Source organism: Juglans microcarpa x Juglans regia, chromosome 8D (assembly GCF_004785595.1).
Source record: "Juglans microcarpa x Juglans regia isolate MS1-56 chromosome 8D, Jm3101_v1.0, whole genome shotgun sequence".
Lineage (NCBI taxonomy): Eukaryota > Viridiplantae > Streptophyta > Magnoliopsida > Fagales > Juglandaceae > Juglans > Juglans microcarpa x Juglans regia.
The window spans coordinates 14089079-14107754 of record NC_054608.1 but is presented as its reverse complement, the minus strand read 5'-3'; the positions used below and the strand labels follow the sequence as shown (position 1 = coordinate 14107754).

At 33.1% G+C, this 18676-nt stretch overlaps 3 protein-coding genes across 4 annotated transcripts; all 3 read left to right on the top strand.

Annotated features, from left to right (window-relative positions):
• Positions 1 to 8893: 8893 nt before the first annotated feature.
• On the top strand, positions 8894 to 10316 carry LOC121242913. Of its 2 annotated transcripts, none has more exons than XM_041140918.1 (3): positions 8894 to 9236; positions 9336 to 9417; positions 10029 to 10316. In XM_041140918.1, exons 1-3 carry the CDS (start codon positions 9108 to 9110, stop codon positions 10073 to 10075), a joined length of 258 nt encoding a protein of 85 aa, XP_040996852.1. In that variant the 5' UTR covers positions 8894 to 9107; the 3' UTR covers positions 10076 to 10316. The 2 variants fall into 2 exon arrangements, with proteins under 2 accessions (XP_040996852.1, XP_040996851.1); XM_041140917.1 differs by having other exon boundaries at positions 8899 to 9236; positions 10021 to 10316.
• A 272-nt stretch (positions 10317 to 10588) lies between these two features.
• Positions 10589 to 11516, top strand: LOC121242914. The gene is made up of 3 exons (XM_041140920.1): positions 10589 to 10776; positions 10901 to 10982; positions 11066 to 11516. Exons 1-3 carry the CDS (start codon positions 10759 to 10761, stop codon positions 11248 to 11250), a joined length of 285 nt encoding a protein of 94 aa, XP_040996854.1. The 5' UTR covers positions 10589 to 10758; the 3' UTR covers positions 11251 to 11516.
• A 2512-nt stretch (positions 11517 to 14028) lies between these two features.
• On the top strand, positions 14029 to 16871 carry LOC121242912 (protein-tyrosine-phosphatase PTP1-like). Its single transcript, XM_041140916.1, has 5 exons — positions 14029 to 14285; positions 14835 to 14983; positions 15078 to 15219; positions 15957 to 16039; positions 16253 to 16871. Coding segments are annotated over exons 1-5 (516 nt in total). The 5' UTR covers positions 14029 to 14144; the 3' UTR covers positions 16254 to 16871.
• The last annotated feature ends 1805 nt before the right edge of the window (positions 16872 to 18676 follow it).

Here is an 18676-nt window from a genome sequence, read left to right as displayed (position 1 = left end):
TCAATTCTCAATCTTGCTATGCACTTTGTTCACAATATTCTGAAAAGTGCTCAATTGAGATGTACCCACCAAACTAGGAAGTCTCAAGTATTTCTCCATGTTGGATGAGTCATTTAAACCAGCAATCTCCTTAATATATTCCCTTGTTGAGGATTTTTTATTTCTACTGAAAAATAGAGAATCTCTATTAAGCAGCTGCCCTTAGGCCTTTTCATATATGCTTAAAATGTGATTCAGTCTTCCCCATTCCATCATATTTGCTTGACAAAATGTCAAACTATTATCTACAAAGAACAGATAATTCATGGACAGCACACCTAGCAATAGGCACACCAGAAATTAATCCTTGATTTTCAGTAGCATAGAGTTGCGAACTCAAAGTTTCAGCACATAGAATGAAGAGGTATGGTGAGAGAAGGCAGCCTTGTCTTAAATCTCTTGATGGTCTGAAAATTTACTGAGGGGAGCTATTCACTAATATTGAAAAACTGGAAGATGATACATATTAAATGATCAATTGAATCCAGTTTTGTGCAAAGCCTAACTTAGTCAAAACAGCCTTGAGAAACACTCATTCCACAAGATCATAGGCTTTACTCATGTCAAGTTTCAATGCCATATAACCCTTATTGCCATACATTTTACTATTCATTGTATGAAGGGTTTCATATGCTGCTAATATATTGTCAGAGATTAAAACGCTCAGGCACAAAAGCACATTGAGTTGGAGAGATTAAGCTTGATAGAATACACCTCAATCTATTAGCTAAAACCTTTGCAGTTATCTTGTAAATCACATTACAAAGACTAATTGGTCAATATTCAGTTAAAAATTGGGGGTTGAACTTCTTTGGTATCATAACAAGATATGTGAAATTAATCTCAGTTATTGATTGCTTTGAGTTTAGAAAAGATAAAACAGCTTGACAAACGTCCTCTTTTACTGTTGGCCAATGATCTTAAAAATAATGCACCATATTTATCAAGGCTAGGGGCTTTATGAGGACCCATTTGACAAATGGCACTTTCAACTTCTTTGCAATAAAAGGTTGATTTAACTTGGCATTCATCTCAACAGAAACCTTCTCTGTTAAATGAGCAAGACATAAGTCAATGTTAGATGGATTAGATGAAGTGAAAAGTGACTGATAATTGCTAGTGAAAACTTGCCCAATATCCTCAGATTTGGTATTCACATTCCCCCTCTCATCAGTAATACTCATAATATGATTCTTTCTCTTCCTTTGTGTATCACAAAAGTGAAAATATTTTGTATTTTGATCTCCCTTCTAAAGCAAATGCACCTTTGTTCTTTGTTGCCATCTAATGTTGATTCTCTCCAATAAGTCATTAATCTCTCTCTATAATTGATTAATTTCTCCAATAGAAGCAACAGTTATAGACTACTGTAGAAAATGCAATCTATCCAATTTGGCCTACAGAAAGGAATTAGGTAAGAGGCTCATTGCCTTTGCTTCACCTTCTTAGAATAGACATGCCTTATTTGAGCTTGTGCATGATTGAAGAAAAGGAAGCTTGGAAATTATTAGAACATTGCCACATTCTTTTAACCACATCTCCACAATCATCATAAGAAGACCAATTTGCTTCATATCTTGCAATTTTGCAGTGAGGCACTTGCTGTTGCAATTATGGCAATATAGAAATCATGATAGGACAGTGATCTGATGATAGTATAGGCAGGACTTAAATGTTTCCATCTCCAAAAACTTCACACCATTGTTTTGAAGTCATTGCTCTGTCTAATTTTTCTTTAGTAAAACTAGCATCCTGTCTATTATTGGACCAAGTAAAGAATCCCGAACCAAAGTCCAAATCATACAAATTACAATCCTGCAACGTGGGAAAAAGGCTGCATTTGACTTTATTGCCTCTCAGCACCACTGCATTTCTCATGATTATACAAAATCTCGTTAAAATCACCAATAAAAAGCCACATACTTGGAGTCAAATCATTCAAAGCTCTTAAAATATTGTAACCCAACCGTTTTAAGTCAGTCACGAGATGTCCATAAAAATAAGTCAGCATCCACTTAGTGTTCTCCTCAGAAATCACCCAAGCATTGATATGTCTATGTGAAAAAGATTGAATAGAAAGAGATAACTCTTCCTTCCAAAAAATTGCCAAACCTCCACTCTGCCCAACCCCATCCAGAGAAAATAAATTCTGAAATCCAAATTTAACTTTTAAAATATCCAGTTTAAATTTCAGCACCTTAGTTTCCATTAGAAAAACAATAGTCGACTTATGAGTCTTGATCATGCAATCAAGATCACAAACTATTCAAGGGTTGTCAGTCTCTCGACAGTTCCAATTTAAGAGTTTCATTTGTCTCGGTGGGACTGAACCACAGCCTCTGTTGATACATTCTCATTTTGACTATGTGCTCTAGTTTTTCTAAGAGTTTTGGAAGGAAAATTAGAGGGCAAATCAGAACCTTTGAGAGAGGACTTCCTCTTTTGACCACCCTTGAGAGTTGAAGAGTTAGCAACACCCAGCCTACCACCCTCCGTTATCTACCTTTTTCATTTCAATAGTGAATTACCAGAAGTTGTATCTGATCCTGAAATGCCACTGCCCATACTATCCATCTGAGTTAAAGGAGAAGCATTAAAACACAACCCTTCCCTCTCCTTTGCCATATCAACATCTGTTGCACTTATTGAAGCTAAAAGTGAAATTATAGCAGTAGGGGTTATGGCTACAATTTTGTTAGTTATAATCTTTGAGGATACCATAATGTTCTTATCTGGACACGTGGACATAACTACCTTCTCAACCAATCCTTGAGGCGTTTTTTCAAAAACACTATGTAACTATCTAGATCAGTTATCATTTTCATGCAAGTTCTTAGTAACTGTCATCTTCCCAACATCTGCAGAAGAACAAGATCCTTGTGGAATAGCATAAACAAATTGACTCGGTCCTATGAATGGAACTGAAGCATAAGCTCTCAACCAACTTCCATACTACAGTCCAAAAACATCCCAGTCAGAACCAACCCCAAGCTTATGAGAACATCCATTCATGCCATGTGAGAGCATACCACAATAGAAATAGAACCTCAGTACCCTGTCATATTTAAACTGTATGAAAGACCTCTTCCCTTGTATATTAAGTATTTTCCCTCGAATCAAAGGCTTAGTAAAGTCCATTCAGTAAGCACACGTAAGAAACGACCTCAACTAGTACCCATATCATTAGCCTCCACATGAAACACCCTCCCAATTAAACTACCCAGTTGAACACCAATCTCAGTATTCATGCACGCAAATGGCAAATTTGCAACTAAACCCAAAAATAAGTATGCGTGAATGACATAGCAAAGGGAGGAGTAAGGCCATCAAAATATTTGAAGCAAAGAAGACACTGATCGAATGACCAAGGTTGACCATCCCACACCTTTTGCAGTGCAGTCTCATTGGCAATTTCAAAAAGAAACATATTGAAACCCACGTCAATAATGTTTACAGTAGTATCCACTTTCCATATCTTCAACATATATAGTAACCTTAAAAGCCTCACGATTCACTCTCTTGTTTGTTATAATCTTGTCAATCAAACAGAATCTACCTTTTTTCCAATGTTGCATGTATGTCATCTTTCCTTACAACTACATCCTTAGCCTCCTCTTCCATTAAAGACAGTCTATCCCACAAAGTAGTAATGTCCTCCACCATCAGTGGCTAGAGGTGATCAAACAATGAATCAAAGACACCAGATCTCAAAAGAGAAAGATCACGTTGCATGTAGCAAACTGAAACCTTCACTTGGCAGGAAGAAGAAAAACTTTAGCCCCACACTCGAGAGAAAGACTGACATATTTCCATTATTGATCTTTTATTTACGTCTTCCCTTCCTTGGAAGTTGATTCTTTGTCAAAATTTGGTTGTTGATTTTCATTTTTGCTTCTAAATTTACTTTCTTGGCCGTACGTAGATGCTTTCCTATCATCATTTGCATTACAGAACTCAGTTTAGCTCAAAGATTTAATATTATAAACCTCAATCCTACTTTAAATCAAGGTTTAGAGAAACTTATATAAACTAGACCAATCAAGCACTACATGTTCCTTTTCTTGCAGCTAACTTGAGTTGTTGTAGTTTGGCACTTTTAAGTGTAGGTGTTTATGAGAGAGAGAAGTGAGAAAATATGAGAGGTTGATGCAATTCTTAGCACTACCTGCAACTCTCATAATAATCAATATCGAGTGATCCTAGTGGGGGATGCCTTCGATGGTTAAGTTAGAGAGAAGTTAGAATCTTGTAATCAGTCTCATAATAATCTTTGCAATGCATACTTGGAGGTGTGTTTATAAGGTTCAAGGTGCCTCATATGGTGGAGTCTTCCTTGTGGATACAACACTGAAGATGATAGTGTCCCACCAGTGGATGTATCTCTAAGGGACCTATTTTGTTGATGTGAACCCTCACAAAATAAGTCTTGTCGGGTAAGGTTCCTTGCCAACTACAGCACTTCCTTGCATTATTTTATGAACTCCCAATAGTGCATTTTACTTAGGCCTCGTTTGAATAGTGAGGTGAGATGAGATTATCTGTGAATAGTAATGAAATAGTTTATGAATAGTTGTGAAATGATTTGAGTTAATATATTTTATGGGGTTTTAGAAAATGAAAGATAAAATGTTAAATTAAAATATTATTAGAATATAATTTTTAATGTTATTTTTGTTTTGAGATTTGAAAAAATTGAATTATTTTTTATGTTTTGTTTGGAAGTTTGAAAAAGTTATAATGAATAGGTAATAATTAGATAAAAATTTTGAAAATTTAAAATTGAAAAGTGCTTGTATTTGTGGTGTTTAAGGGAAAAATTGTGATGATTAGATAATAATTAGATAAAAGTTAAAAACTTGAAATTGAATAACGTCTGTATTTGAGTGGTATTTGGAAATGGGATAAGATGAAATGGATTCCCAAACAAGGCTTTAATTGTTGAATTACACATCTAATTAGTACCATTAGGAATACAATCTTAATATCATTTTGTGCTTATAATTTTACTTATCAGACTCATTTTGTTAGTTTTTTTTAAAAAAATTCAAATTTCATGATTTTAACATATCAATAACATACATGTACAGAAGTAAGTTTTTTATAAGTTTTTCTTAAATACATTTAACATTTTCTTTGCTATATTAATATCATATTCTAATTTTATTATTAAGCTTGATTTCTCGGTCGTTAAATTTTTGTTTGGATTTGATTGTCTATTATTAATAACAAGTTTCTCAAGAGCTCCTTTTTATATTGAATTAATTTTTCTATACTTCGTTTTTTCTTAAACTTTTCATACTCGTATTTATATTTTCAACTAGACAACATTTTTCTACTCTTCAGAAAAATAGAACCTGGAGATTTGATGATAAGCAATTTAAACTTGGAGTCATCATAATAACAAGTAGTATTATGATTCATCCAATGAAAAGAGCAGAAAATAATTTTTGTCGACATTTCAATTTTTGGAGGCTTCTCAAGGTGGAGTCCAGAGCATAAAACCACTCTTGATTGTCTCCCCGACCTGAGCCGATATTGAGGCTTATGGGGACACAACCTCGCTCTATCTTTAAGCGTAAATGAGTTTGGATTCAGAAATGAGTTGAGATAGATTGTGAATAGTATAATAAAAGTTAAATTATTTATTATATTTTATGTGTAAATTTAAAAAAATTATTTTAAAATTTAAAAAAGTTGAATTATTTATTATATTTTATGTGGAAATTTAGAAAAGTTGTAATGATGAGTTGAGATGAGTTGATGTGAGTTTTGAATGCAAACGATGATATTTTATTCGATGAGATAAAAATTAAAAGTTGAATAAAATATTATTATAATATATTTATTTAATATTATTTTTATTTTAGAATTTAGAAAAGATTGAATTATTTATTTTATTTTGTATGAGAATTTGATAAAGTTGTAATAATTAGATGAAAATAATTGTAAAAATAAATGAGGTCTTAACATTTTGTTGACTTCTCCCCTCAAAGACTCAAGGCTTGACAATATTTTATAATATTGTTCAGTTTATTTATCTTCCTTAATTTTTTACATTCTTGTCTACAATTTAAACCTAGCCTTGGCCAGTGCTCTTAAATGGTCAGTTTTTTACAATTAAGGGCTTAGTGGACATGTGTCGAAAGTCTATTGGTTTTGACTTAGCATAAGAGATAAGTGGAAGGAACTCCGAGTCCGTGAATTACGCTTATGGTATAGTAATTACGCTTATGGTTGTCCAAATCCGAAACTTTGGAAATAATGGATTGAAAATAAGGGCTCATACTAAGCTTTTCCAAACCTCTCCCAAACCTTTACACAGATCTGACTCGAGGGGGTGGGAGCTTCGGCTCCCTTACCCCTCCCTCCCTTCCCACTCCCTTCTCCTCTGGTTAGTGTTCCATTTTTGTATTTTGTGTGTTTGCAGGCTAAATAAGGGTGAGTTCGCAGATCTGGATTTACCGGCGACCATAGACCAGCACGCGCCCTCCATGGTGATGCCCAGTTGCCGATCTTCAAGTCCACCGAATGTGGCGCCAATCGGAGTGGCGAGTCGCTCGCACACGCGGCCTAAAGCTCTCGGAGACGTCCAGCGAGTGGCTCTCACGCTCCACCAGAAGGCCCTCTACCAACGTCACGGCCGCGCCTACGGGGTCTGTGAGTCCGGAGTCTCCAAGATCGACTATCGGTCTCTTTCCAGAGCGGCGCGTGTACTGCACGCACCACAGCAGCCTCATTGGAGCACTATTCTTCCTGCTTTTACTGTGTCTTCTTGTATTTATTTCGTGTCCTGTTTTTACTTTTTAGAAAATAAAAATTTAAAAATATGTCCCTTCGGACCTCGGTCCGAACAGTGTGTTCTCCCCTCTCCGCTTAGGCGTTGTATAGGATTTGGTGCACCCTATTCCGATTAGTCGGGGTATGGGTTTTGTCGCTCGGTTACTGTTACTGTGCACGACAGATCTCTTGGACTTAGATCTTCAGATATCTGCCATCTGGACTAGACCTTGTCAGCCACAAAAGTATGCTGGGGAGCTTTTATCGTCTGTAACTGACTTTTTTAAGTCATAGTTGTATGTCCTCTTTATGAATGAAATGCGGTCTGTTATCATAAAAAAAAAAAAAAAAAAGTAATTAAGGGTATTATCTGCCTATTAAAAAAATTAAGGGTATTAACTGTAATTATAAGAAACTAATTATAATTTGCTAAAATTTTCATTGTTTAGGTATGATGATTATTGGTAACTTGTAAACACTTAGAGCCCGATTAGATACTTAGAATATCATATCATATATGTAAATAGCATTGAAATAATTTGAGTTCATATGTTTTATTGAATTTTTAGAACATGAGAGAGAAAATATTGAATAAAAATATTATTAAAATTAAAAAATTATTTGAATAATTTTTATTTTAAAATTTAAAAAAGTAATATTATTTTTTGTGTTTTCTTTTAAAATTTAGAAAAGTTGTGATGATTAGATAAAAAAATTAAAAATTTGAAATTAAAAAATATTTTATTTTAAATGATGTGTGAAAAGGAAATATTTGAAAATATCTAAGAATATGGGAATAGTTGGGTTGCAAAGTGGCCCTTAGAAACAAGCTTTGTTCCAAATGATCTTTGTAGGAAGCATACAATTTGACAACCCAATTTGATCGATTATTTTAATAAGTTTTAGAATTTTTTTCATAGGAAAGTAGTTAGATATGCCATTTTCATTTAGATCTAGTTTGAATAGTGAGATGAGATTAGATGATCTGTAAATAGTAGTAAAATTATTTATAAATAGTAGTAAAATTTTTTGAGTTGGGATGTTTTATGAGATTTTAGAAAATGAGAGAAAAAAAATTTGAATAAAAATATTATAAATTTAAAATATCGTTAAAATATAATTTTTGTTTTGTGATTTAAAAAAAAAATTGATTTTTTTTTTTTTTGTATTTTGTTTGAAAATTTGGAAAAATTGTAATAATTAGGTAATGATTAGATGAAAAAGTTAAAAATTTAAAATTGAAAAGTGTTTGTATTTATAGTGTTTGAATATTGAGATGTGAGGTTTTGATATCCAAACCAGACCTTAATAAAATCTAGAAAATCTGAAAAAGAAAATAGTTTTTATTTAATTCAATGAAATTAAATTGTCACCCTTGACACAAAATGTTCTTACTTTGAAGATATATATATATATATATATATATATATATATATATATATATATAAAACTTAAGGCCTAATTTATTTTTACAAATCATCTCATCTTATATAACTATTACAATTTTTTCAAACTCTCAAATAAAATATAAAAAATAATTTAACTTTTTCAAAACTCAAAATAAAAATTATTATAAAAATTATATTCTAACAATATTTTATTTAACTTTTAACTTTCATCTCATCTGTATAACCAAACGAGTCTTAAATGTATCTTTTCAAATTTTGACTCTAGATTTTATTCTATTTAATTAAATATTTCGCGTGTTGAGTCTACTTATTGAAGAGTCAAACCACACATGAATAGTGTCAAGACAAATATAAAAGATTAAATTTACTTCTTTTATCATTATAAATTTTTTAGACAAATTATAATAATTTCACTACACATGCAAAGTGGTTAAAACTTAAAATTCCATGCCTAGTAGTGGAACTATTGTCAATGTCAGTGTCCTACTTGAGGCGTTCTTTGACATGGTGGATTCATTGAACTCAAGAGTTGGTCATATAAGCAACCTCTTGGGAATAATTCCATACAAGAATATTACCTAACACACTGATATATATGTGGGGCCTGCATGCGTGTGTGAATGAAGCATCTTTGTCAACACTAGGCATAAGACCTTTTTCACTTTTCTATGCTGTTTATTGCCATGTTCTATCTCCATCTTGTTCTCCAACAACTCAAAAAGCTGAAGCATCTCAAAAGATGGGGTTGCTCTTTCAGCACAGCAAGAGTGGTTCCTAGATCCTTTTCCACTTCTTACTTCGGTTATGATTTGGGATTGAACTTTTCACCTTATTGCCTTATATGCTATCCCTTCTTTGTTCGAATGGTTTCATAACAAAGACATGGCTGTTGTTGTTGTTGATCGGCCTAAAAAAGAGATGATTCCAGGAATTGGAATCAGAAAGTCAGAGAGCAACTTACTTCTTTCGGGAAACAGTCTTGCCTCTGTTGAATCTTTATCCTTGCCTCTTGTTCGTACTCTTCTTCTCTTTCCCTTTCTCTCTCGTTTGCTGCATAGGTTTTACAGATGAATGCATGGTCTTAGGTGTTTGGTGATTTGTTCAGAACAGGTCCAAGATGTTGTTCTCTCAGCAGATATTGGATGTGCAGAATGTCAAAAGAGAGTAGCTGACATAATGTCTAGAATGAATGGTAAATTCCAACAAGTTCTTCTACATTTGAGATATTGCTCTTTAATTAAGAGGATTTTCGTTGTCTTTTTTTTTTTTTACTTTTTCCCTGTTTAAGGGAATATCAAAAGCAAAAGGTTATGATTAGACATGTTATTGTTTATGGGAGTAACAAAACCTTTAACCTTTTCCTAAATCTACTGTTGCCTCTAATATATTAACGTATGATTAGGCATGAGGTAACAAGAACTGTTTCTGCAGGAAGCATCTGTTTTAGTCTTATCATATCCTCATTTAAACATGTGTTTCTCAATTTGGTTGGCGGATATTTTCCAGCATTGAGAAAAAAAAATGAAATATTTTTATATGATTGAGCATTAATTTATGCATTGGAATTAAGTATTTCATTGAGTACAGTGACTGGTTGCCGGTTGGAAGTTTTGAATGCAGAAATGTGACACTGATCATTCTTCCTTTTTGTCTTAAGAACATATGATATTTTTTTGTTGGGTGGAGTAACTGAAATTTAAGTTTATGGCTTCAAAAATCGAAGATCTTGAATGCGATAATGAAATCTTCTTTCAAGAAGTATAGAAATCATCATAATGTGCTCATTTTTTTGCAGAGATACAGTCAGTGGTGGTGAGTTTATTGGAGAAGAAGGTGACACTAACATGTAGGTATGCTAGTGTTGGTAAAGCATCCACACAACAAATTGCTACCATCTACAGAAAACCTCTTGGCAAAGTTGCCATGATCAAGCGGATATTCCGCTCTTCTCGGTGATTACAAACAGAGAGGATCCAACAAGCCAAGGAAAACCTATATTTCATAATACTCCTGAGATTGAGAAGGCCATGTATATACAAGCTTCAATGTACATTGATGTCGAATAAATCGAATATGTATTTTTTTCTTGGATGATTGAGTCAATTATGCAGTTGGTTTCGTTGGTTTCTGCGTTTGCTTGCGACGAAAGAGAGAGGGAGAGATGAGTTTGTTTTGTGCAACATAAAACCTTTAGAAACAAGAAAGAGATGCTTCATTGTGTTGCATAAGTTAAGGCAAAACCAAAGCAAATGAAGAAAGTAATGCTTGCCCTTGTCACTATGATATGAAATAAACAAAGCTTGAACATGAAGTTAGGGATAACAAGCTAGTAGCTAAGAAATAAAATCCTCTTTCCTCGCACCTTGCAAAGAATCAGATTCCAAAATGAAGGAGAAGAATTTCCCAAAGACAATTCCAAAAGTTGAAATATGAGCAGCAGCTGGTCCATGATGCTCTTCCATATCATCAACTTCCATCAAAATAAATTTTTTTTTCTTTCCTGTGTACACCTCTATCAAATCCTGTCAATTCCATGTTCACGCCAGGAAAGGCAAGTGCTTTAGCATCTTTATAAACTCCCTTTCTCTTTCTTGGAATGCTTTTTCAATGCTAAATCCTAGGAAAAAAAACAAAAGCTTTTAATAAAGCTTCTATTTTCTTTGCACAATTTGCAGTATTATTGCATGCTGATGAGGATCAATGTTGACTGCAATGCTTGCTGCAGGAAATTAAGGAGAATCATTCTAAACATGAAAGGCTAGTTCTCTTTTTATTATTTTATTAAAATGCAAGTTCCATGCATAATCCCACCTTTTATGAACCTTTCTTTCATACTGCAGAAATAGATTCAAATTTGATAGAGCAGCAGCAGTGCAGGGTGTGTGTGTGTGGGATATTTAAACCATCGGATGTGGCAAGAAAGATACAAAAGAAGATGAAGCGTAGAGTCGGAATTCTGGAAATTCAAGAGTTCAACGCAGACGGCAACGAACAAGGACAGGGAAATGGCACTGCTGGTGGCTAATTGTTGTTGATGATGGGTATTGTTAAGGTCTGTGCTAACTTACCAAGTCTGAATAAGGCAGAGAATCTTTAGAAGGTTTGGCAATCCTAGGTTTCACAGAACATTGGGATATTACTAATTTGACATAATCCAATCTTAGTATATATATAAATGGGAAGTTTAACTTTCATGGGTTAGAAGTTAGATGTATAATAGAGATGTCAACTGCAAAACAGAACATTCAGAATGTAACATGAACATAGTGCATATACAGTAGTTACCAACAATATCTGTGTTTTGCTCTTCTGTATTGTTAGCTCTTCTGTATTGTTAGAAACCACAAGAGAAAAAGTAAAATAAAAAGTATAATCAATCGCACACGACACAAGTTTTACTTGGTTCGGCAGTGTGTCTACGTCCACGGAGTTGCAAATAATTTTATTTCAGATGATAAGCAAATACAGTGCAGTGGACGTACAAGTGAATATACAAAATATAGTAAACCCTAGTCACCGACTTGGACCTATCGGCTCAAGCTTCCACTCCATGGTCGAAGCCTCATTGAGAATCCACCAAAAAACTGCAACAGAACCTTGTCGGGTCGAATCATAAACCAGGCCGCCACAAACACAACCAGGCTCCACCCAAAGGCCCAAACACGTATGTGGTCACCTTGATTCCATTTGCATGTTTCTTCCACCATGCAAATAATCTCTTTTTCACATACTCCAACAGAGCTTAACATCCACCAAGCAGGGAAAGATGTCCATCTGTTTTCTATTTTCCTTTCTAAGAATGCAGCCAAAACAAACACTGACTTGAAACAAATTGTTGTATCAATTCAGAAAGATAAACATTTTATCAAGAATTAATTCCATTTCCTAATGATTACCAAAGAGTTTGGTTTCAACAATATCAAACAGTATGTAGTAGAACTAAACTTTAAAAAAAATGGTCTTTCCTTTATCAGCGATTCACCATCCAAAAATCCATCGAAGTATCATGTCAAAGTTCAATTCCATATAAAGATCAACACGTGTCCTTAATCAGGCCATCCCCATTACAAAATCAATTCTTTAAGATCACATTTGGGAAAAAAGCTGCATAACTGTTGGGAATAACTGTACATCTAAGACTAAGTCAAAGTATAGTAACGGAACTAAACGAAAGAAATTGATGACAATCACACAGAAAGAACACCAAGAATTAAGTGGTTCGACTCAAAATGAGCCTACGTCCACTGGTGGGGTCGGTATCGAAGATTTCACTATCAATAGAGATGGAGTACAGATGAATACAACAAAACTTCAGAAGGAAGTTATCTCTCAAACTCACTCTAGACTTCTCTCTCAAGAAAACACTTAAAACAAGAGAAAAATGATTTCTGAAGTCTGTACAAAGAAGAGGAGGCGCCGTTTGATATTTATAAGAAAAGTGAGAATTCACTTTTGTGAACATTGGCTCGAGCGAACGTCGAGCGAGTGTCGAGCGAGCGTAGGTTTTGCATACTTCGCTCAAGCCAACATACGAGCAATGCTTGAGCGAAGCTCTCTATCTGAATTCGCTCGAGCTGAGTGTCAAACGAATGTCGAGCGAAGCTCTCTGTCTTCATATCGCTCGAGCTGAATGTCGAGCGGAGCTCTCTGTCTAAATTCGCTCGAGCTGAGTGTCGAGTGAATGTCGAGCGAAGCTCTGTCTGACTTCGCTCGAGCGAACCTACGACACATGCACTGTTCAATCTGAATTCAAGCCACCTCTTAACAATAACTTTTTTTATTTTTCTCTAACACAATCCTAAGACTTGGGTTGTGTTTAGGTAGTCGATCACTCTACTATTATTTAATGTTTTATTATTATTTTTTATTATTTTTTCACTATTATTCATAGGTTATTTGAGATCAGCTCACTATCCAAACATAATCTTAAGAAAGTCAATAATAAGAGCAGGTTTGGATAATGAGTTAAGATGAGATGAGTTGTGATGAAAATTAAAAGTTAAATAAAATATTATTATAATATTATTTTTTTAATATTATTTTTTTTTAGATTTGAAAAGGTTTAATTGTATATTATATTTTGTGTGAAAAATTAATAAAATTATAATAATTAGATGAGATGAGATTAATGCTTTATTATCCAAATCTAGCCTTAATCTCTAAGTCTATTTAATAAACGTGTATACCAATCAAAAACTAATACGTGGTATATTATCAATTCCGCGTTAGCCACAACATTGAAAATCCATTAAAAAAAAGGAGCGCATTAAAGAGATTTTATAAGCCAAAAGTTATTAAAAAATCCCCAGAAAGTAAAAAGAAGAGTAGCAGACAATTAAAACAAAATAATAAGAAAATAAGAACCAGATATTATAAATAAAATGAATAATATAAGTTTATAAGCATAAAAAATTATTTTAAAATCCCAAGTTTTTTCAAAACCAAACAAATAAGATATAAAAGTAAAAATAAAACTAAGAACCAAGTATTATAAAATAAATAATATAATAATATTTTTTAAGAACCAGAAATTATTAGAAACCCCCAAAAGTAACAAAAATAAAATAAAATAAGAACCAAATATAATAATAAATTAGATATAACCAAATAAGAAAAAAATTATATAAATAATTTAAAAAGAAAATATATATTATAATTTAAAAGGAAATACTAATAAAAATATAAATAAAAAAGTTAAACATAATAATAATAATAATAATAATAATAATAATAATGATGATGATGATAATGATGATGATGATGATGATGGAAGAATATGTCCATGGGTTGCATACAAGAGATACCTTATTAGAAATTAGAAAGAGAAAAAACAATTAATAATTCTTGTGCAACATCTTAATGTAACTTTACATTTACAACACACTTATTCATTAGATTGTTTCTGGGTTTGAACTTTATATGCAGATGGTAAAATGTGGGGATTACTTCCAGGCAGAGGATGGTCCCAGAGAATTTGGTAATATATATATAGCCACTAAATGGATAAGAACTACTGAAACTTCATTAGTGTTACGCCTTCTGGAGGTAAACAATAGGGAGGTAAGATGATTGTTCTGAGAATAACTCTTACATTGTGCAAATGATGCTTTATCAATTTTTTGGCATGCCATATATGGGGAAGATCCGCCAAGATATGGGTGTGGACAGATTATATGAAAAAGATGAGAATGCATGCTTCTCCCATGCTTTATGCATATATATATGATCTTTGATTACTCTTTTTTTTTCTTCATGTTTTAGGTGTGAAAAGCTGATCGTAAGATCCACGTGTTCTAGGGTTTTTTAATCAATGGAGGCCACGGATTCTAACTCCTCTCACACCCACTTCCTCCTTTTATCACTATTAAACGGAGTATTTGTGCTTAGGAGTGTCTAGCTTTCTTGACATACTTCTAGGTCCTTGTACTTGTCATATATATATGTGGAGGTCATCCTCTATGGTGTTAGCTATACTATTCATGTATAGCTCACAAGGAAGCTTTGTCAAGTATTTGGTGTTCTTGGTGTCATTTGTAGTTTGTGTCTTGCCTTTGAGATGGAAACGTGTCTGATTGTGTTTTCCTCTTGGCCATGTCATTTATTTTGCAGTCGGAGGAGGCACCCATATATGTTCTGCATATTCTGTACCCTGAATGGCCTGATCATGGAGTTCCAAAGGACACATTTGCTGTGCGTGAAATTTTGAAAAGGATATACCATGTACCACCTAATATTGGTCCCATAGTGGTGCACTGCAGGTTAAGCTCTCGTTTATCTAAATGTTCCATGATGATGCTTAAAAATATTTTATAGACTTTTGTCTGAAATACAAGCGTGCATTCTCTTTCTCAGTGCAGGTATTGGGAGAACTGGAACATATTGCGCCATCCATAACACAATCCAAAGAATCCTTGATGGAGATATGTCTGCTTTAGATCTTGTTAATACCGTAACTATGTTCAGGTCTCAGAGAATTGGAATGGTCCAAACCCAGGTAAAGTTGCTAATTTCCAATGATATGTAAATAATTGGCATGGTAATGTTTTTTTAACTTACTCCATTATAATACTAATAGACTTCTGCTGGCCCAAAAAGATTTCTATCATGGCACAGGATCAGGGTTGGGTGCAAATATTGATTTTGGACTTGTGCAAGCTCAGAGGACCAGCAGAAATGTTATCCCCATTTTATTTGATACAAATGTAGCAAGTTGTCTTTGTGTACTGGGGATTAAGTTTTTCCTCGCCCCTCGTGAATTCCTTTTTTTTTTTTTTTTATTCCTTGCATTATGGCTCAGGTTAGATGACAGCTTGCGTGTTTGAACTGACTCCTAACCGCAGATTTTTTTATTGGCACCGGGTGTCCGAGAACAAAGTCTCTACTAATCCCGGGTTTGAACCAAGTAAAACCAATTCTCACTATTAAATGCCAGAACTAAACAAAGGACTCAGAAAAAAAAAGGTCAAACCAACGATGTTTGGATTGGTTGATTCTCTGGCTAAAAAGGTTTCACACTAAAATTGTCGGGATTCAGTATTTGTTTTAGTTTTTGTCCAAGCCCTCTTCTTCAGAGAGATAGCTTTAAATTTTGTGCCAAGAATGCAGGATAGATTAATGTGATTCTCATTCCACACCTGCCCACTCTCCCTTTCCTTTCTCTTTTTTCTTAAAAACCAAGCCCAGCCTTCTCTACTTCTAATGTGCCTTTTCTGTTAATTTTCTGTTTGGTAGGATCAATATCTTTTCTGCTATAAGGCTATCATTGACGAATTAGAAGACCTAATCTCGGAGTTCAATTCTCGAACCTCAAAATGGTATGTCCATAGTTTTGAAGTTTTTTTGGCTTTGCATATAGATTTTGCACCACCTTGGTGTAAAATGCTTTAACTAAAATTACTCATAGAAAATTCGTTTGCCAAAATGATAGATTCACTTTTTTTTTCTTTTTAAATATATTTTAGCTTATAGTTTTATTGTTTTGTAGGATATCTCTCAATCCAGATGTCTTTTGTTTTATGCTTTGGCAGATAGATTAATAGCTATTGCTCATCATTAATACCAATGCTGAATAAGGCTGAGAGAGAGAGAGAGAGAGAGAGAGAGAGAAGACGAGAAGACCAGCTTCCTGCTTCTCCCTGTATGTTTTAGTTCTTCAGCTGTCTGGTTCCCACAATAATGGTGGAACCCAGAACCCAGAACATTGCTGAATAATGAATTTCTCCTCAAATCGACCGGTTCTCTCCCCATAGAGGGAACTGAGGAGATGAATGATTCAAATGGCCTCTATTTCATCTTTATATCGGTTTCCCACAGACTGCTAGAAAAAATAACTGACTTGTAGCCATTGCAAGATTCTGATTCATTCATCATGGACAGGTTCAAAATGGTTGTTGTCCTTTGAGGCCAACTAAGTCCATTGAATGCTTAGATAACTATGAATAATATGCATGTTCAAATGGTCATTAATAGCAAAACTGGAATGATTTGCAAGTTCCTCTATGTTGACAATGGGCCATGGCCATTTGTAATTGAACTGTTAAGAGTACAGGGTTGTAATTAGTGTAACTTATGAGGGTATAATTGTCATTTGAATGTAGTATGTATATGCTGTTGAACTTCAATGAGTAACAAGTTGTATTCTCTCTCTGTGTTTGACTACAAACTAAACACAATGTTGTCTTCTTGATTCCAATTCTTTATTGATCTTGTTTCGAGGAGCTTTTGTTCATATGAAAAGTACTGTGGTTCTTCTATTCTCATATACCTCTGCATCATTCCAATATTTTCTTTTTCGTGGCTCAATTAGCGGGGTTTGTGCTTGACACCAAGTATGATTGTCAGGTGTTATTTGCATTTTCACGGGCCCAACTAACTTGAGATTTGTGATACTTTTAAATAAAGAGAAATGATAGTTGTAATCGTGAATATACAAGCATCGCATAATTATTTTGAAAAAAGTAAATAAATATAAGACCTATATAAAAAAATTAATTTTTTAATAGTAAGCTTCACTCTTTTTCAAAGCGACTACACGGCACTTGCGTATTCTATGATTATATGTAGCATTATTCTTAAATCAATGCCATAAGTTAGAAAAATGGGAATTGGATTGGGAATTTAGCAAAGATGGATTTATTGAATTTGGTGTGAAAATTTTAAATCAAGTACTTCAATGTTAAAAAAAATGAGGAAATTTTGGTCAAACACCCTATGAGGTTACTTGGGTTCATCACTTTATGCAATTTTTTTTTTTTTTTTGAATTAGCTCTAGGGTATGAATTATTTAAAAATAAACTCGATTAATTTTCCTATCTTTCAACGTTAATAAAAAAATTTCATGACTGACTCACGAGTTACGACGTGTCAATTTTAATTTTTCTTGCAAAAATAAATTAAAATTTCAAGTAAGTAACAAATAATATTTTTATAAAAAGATATTTTTATTTAAAAATTTGAACATTTAACAAACAAAACCTCTAAAAGCTTTTTTTTTTAATGATGAATTTGTGGTTTTCTTGAGTTTGGATGGCATATTTATAAATTTCAAATCTAGATGATATTCAATTAATTTTAAAATCTAAAAGTCATTTATATAATTTTAATTTTTTTTGTAACTTTAAGGTCTTGTTTGGATAGAGAAATGCTTCATCCCATCTTATCTCATCTCAATATCCAAAACACTACAAACACAAATACTTTTCTATTTCAAATTTTTAACTTTTTCATTTAATCATTATCCAATTATTACAATTTTTATAAACTTTCAAATAAAATACAAAAAATAATTCAATTTTTTCAAATACCAAAACAAAAATTATATTAAAAAATTATATTCTAACAATATTTTAACTTTATTATTCAACTTTTTCTCTCATTTCTCAAACTCTCAAAAAATATTTTAACTCAAATCATTTCTAATTCATCTCATCTCAACTTAAATATCTCACTATTATTCACAAATAATCTCAACTCAAATCATCTCAACTCACTATTCAAGTCAAGCCTAAATATGTCTTCGCATTCTCTATTTTTTTTAAATCTCACTATTTTTAATAATTCTCGACTCTTTTAAATTTTTTTTCTTTGTTTTTCTTGTATGTTTCAACTTGTCGTTTTGGATTCGAAGATGAGTTGAGATAGATTGTGAATAGTAGTGAGATTTGTGAGTTAAAGTTGATGAATAGTAATAAATAGTAGTGAGATTTGTGAGTTAAAGTTGATGAATAGTAATAAATAGTAGTGAGATGAGTTGAGATTAATTGAAATGAGTTGAGATGACTTGCGAATACAAACCGAGTTTTGTGATTTTTTTAATATATCTATTAAAACCATTATATCTACTTTTTTTTTTTTTAATGTTTTAAACATATATTCATTTTTATAAATAGTCAATTCTTCCACATGCATATCTATCTATATAGACATACGCATAAAAAATACATGACACACAC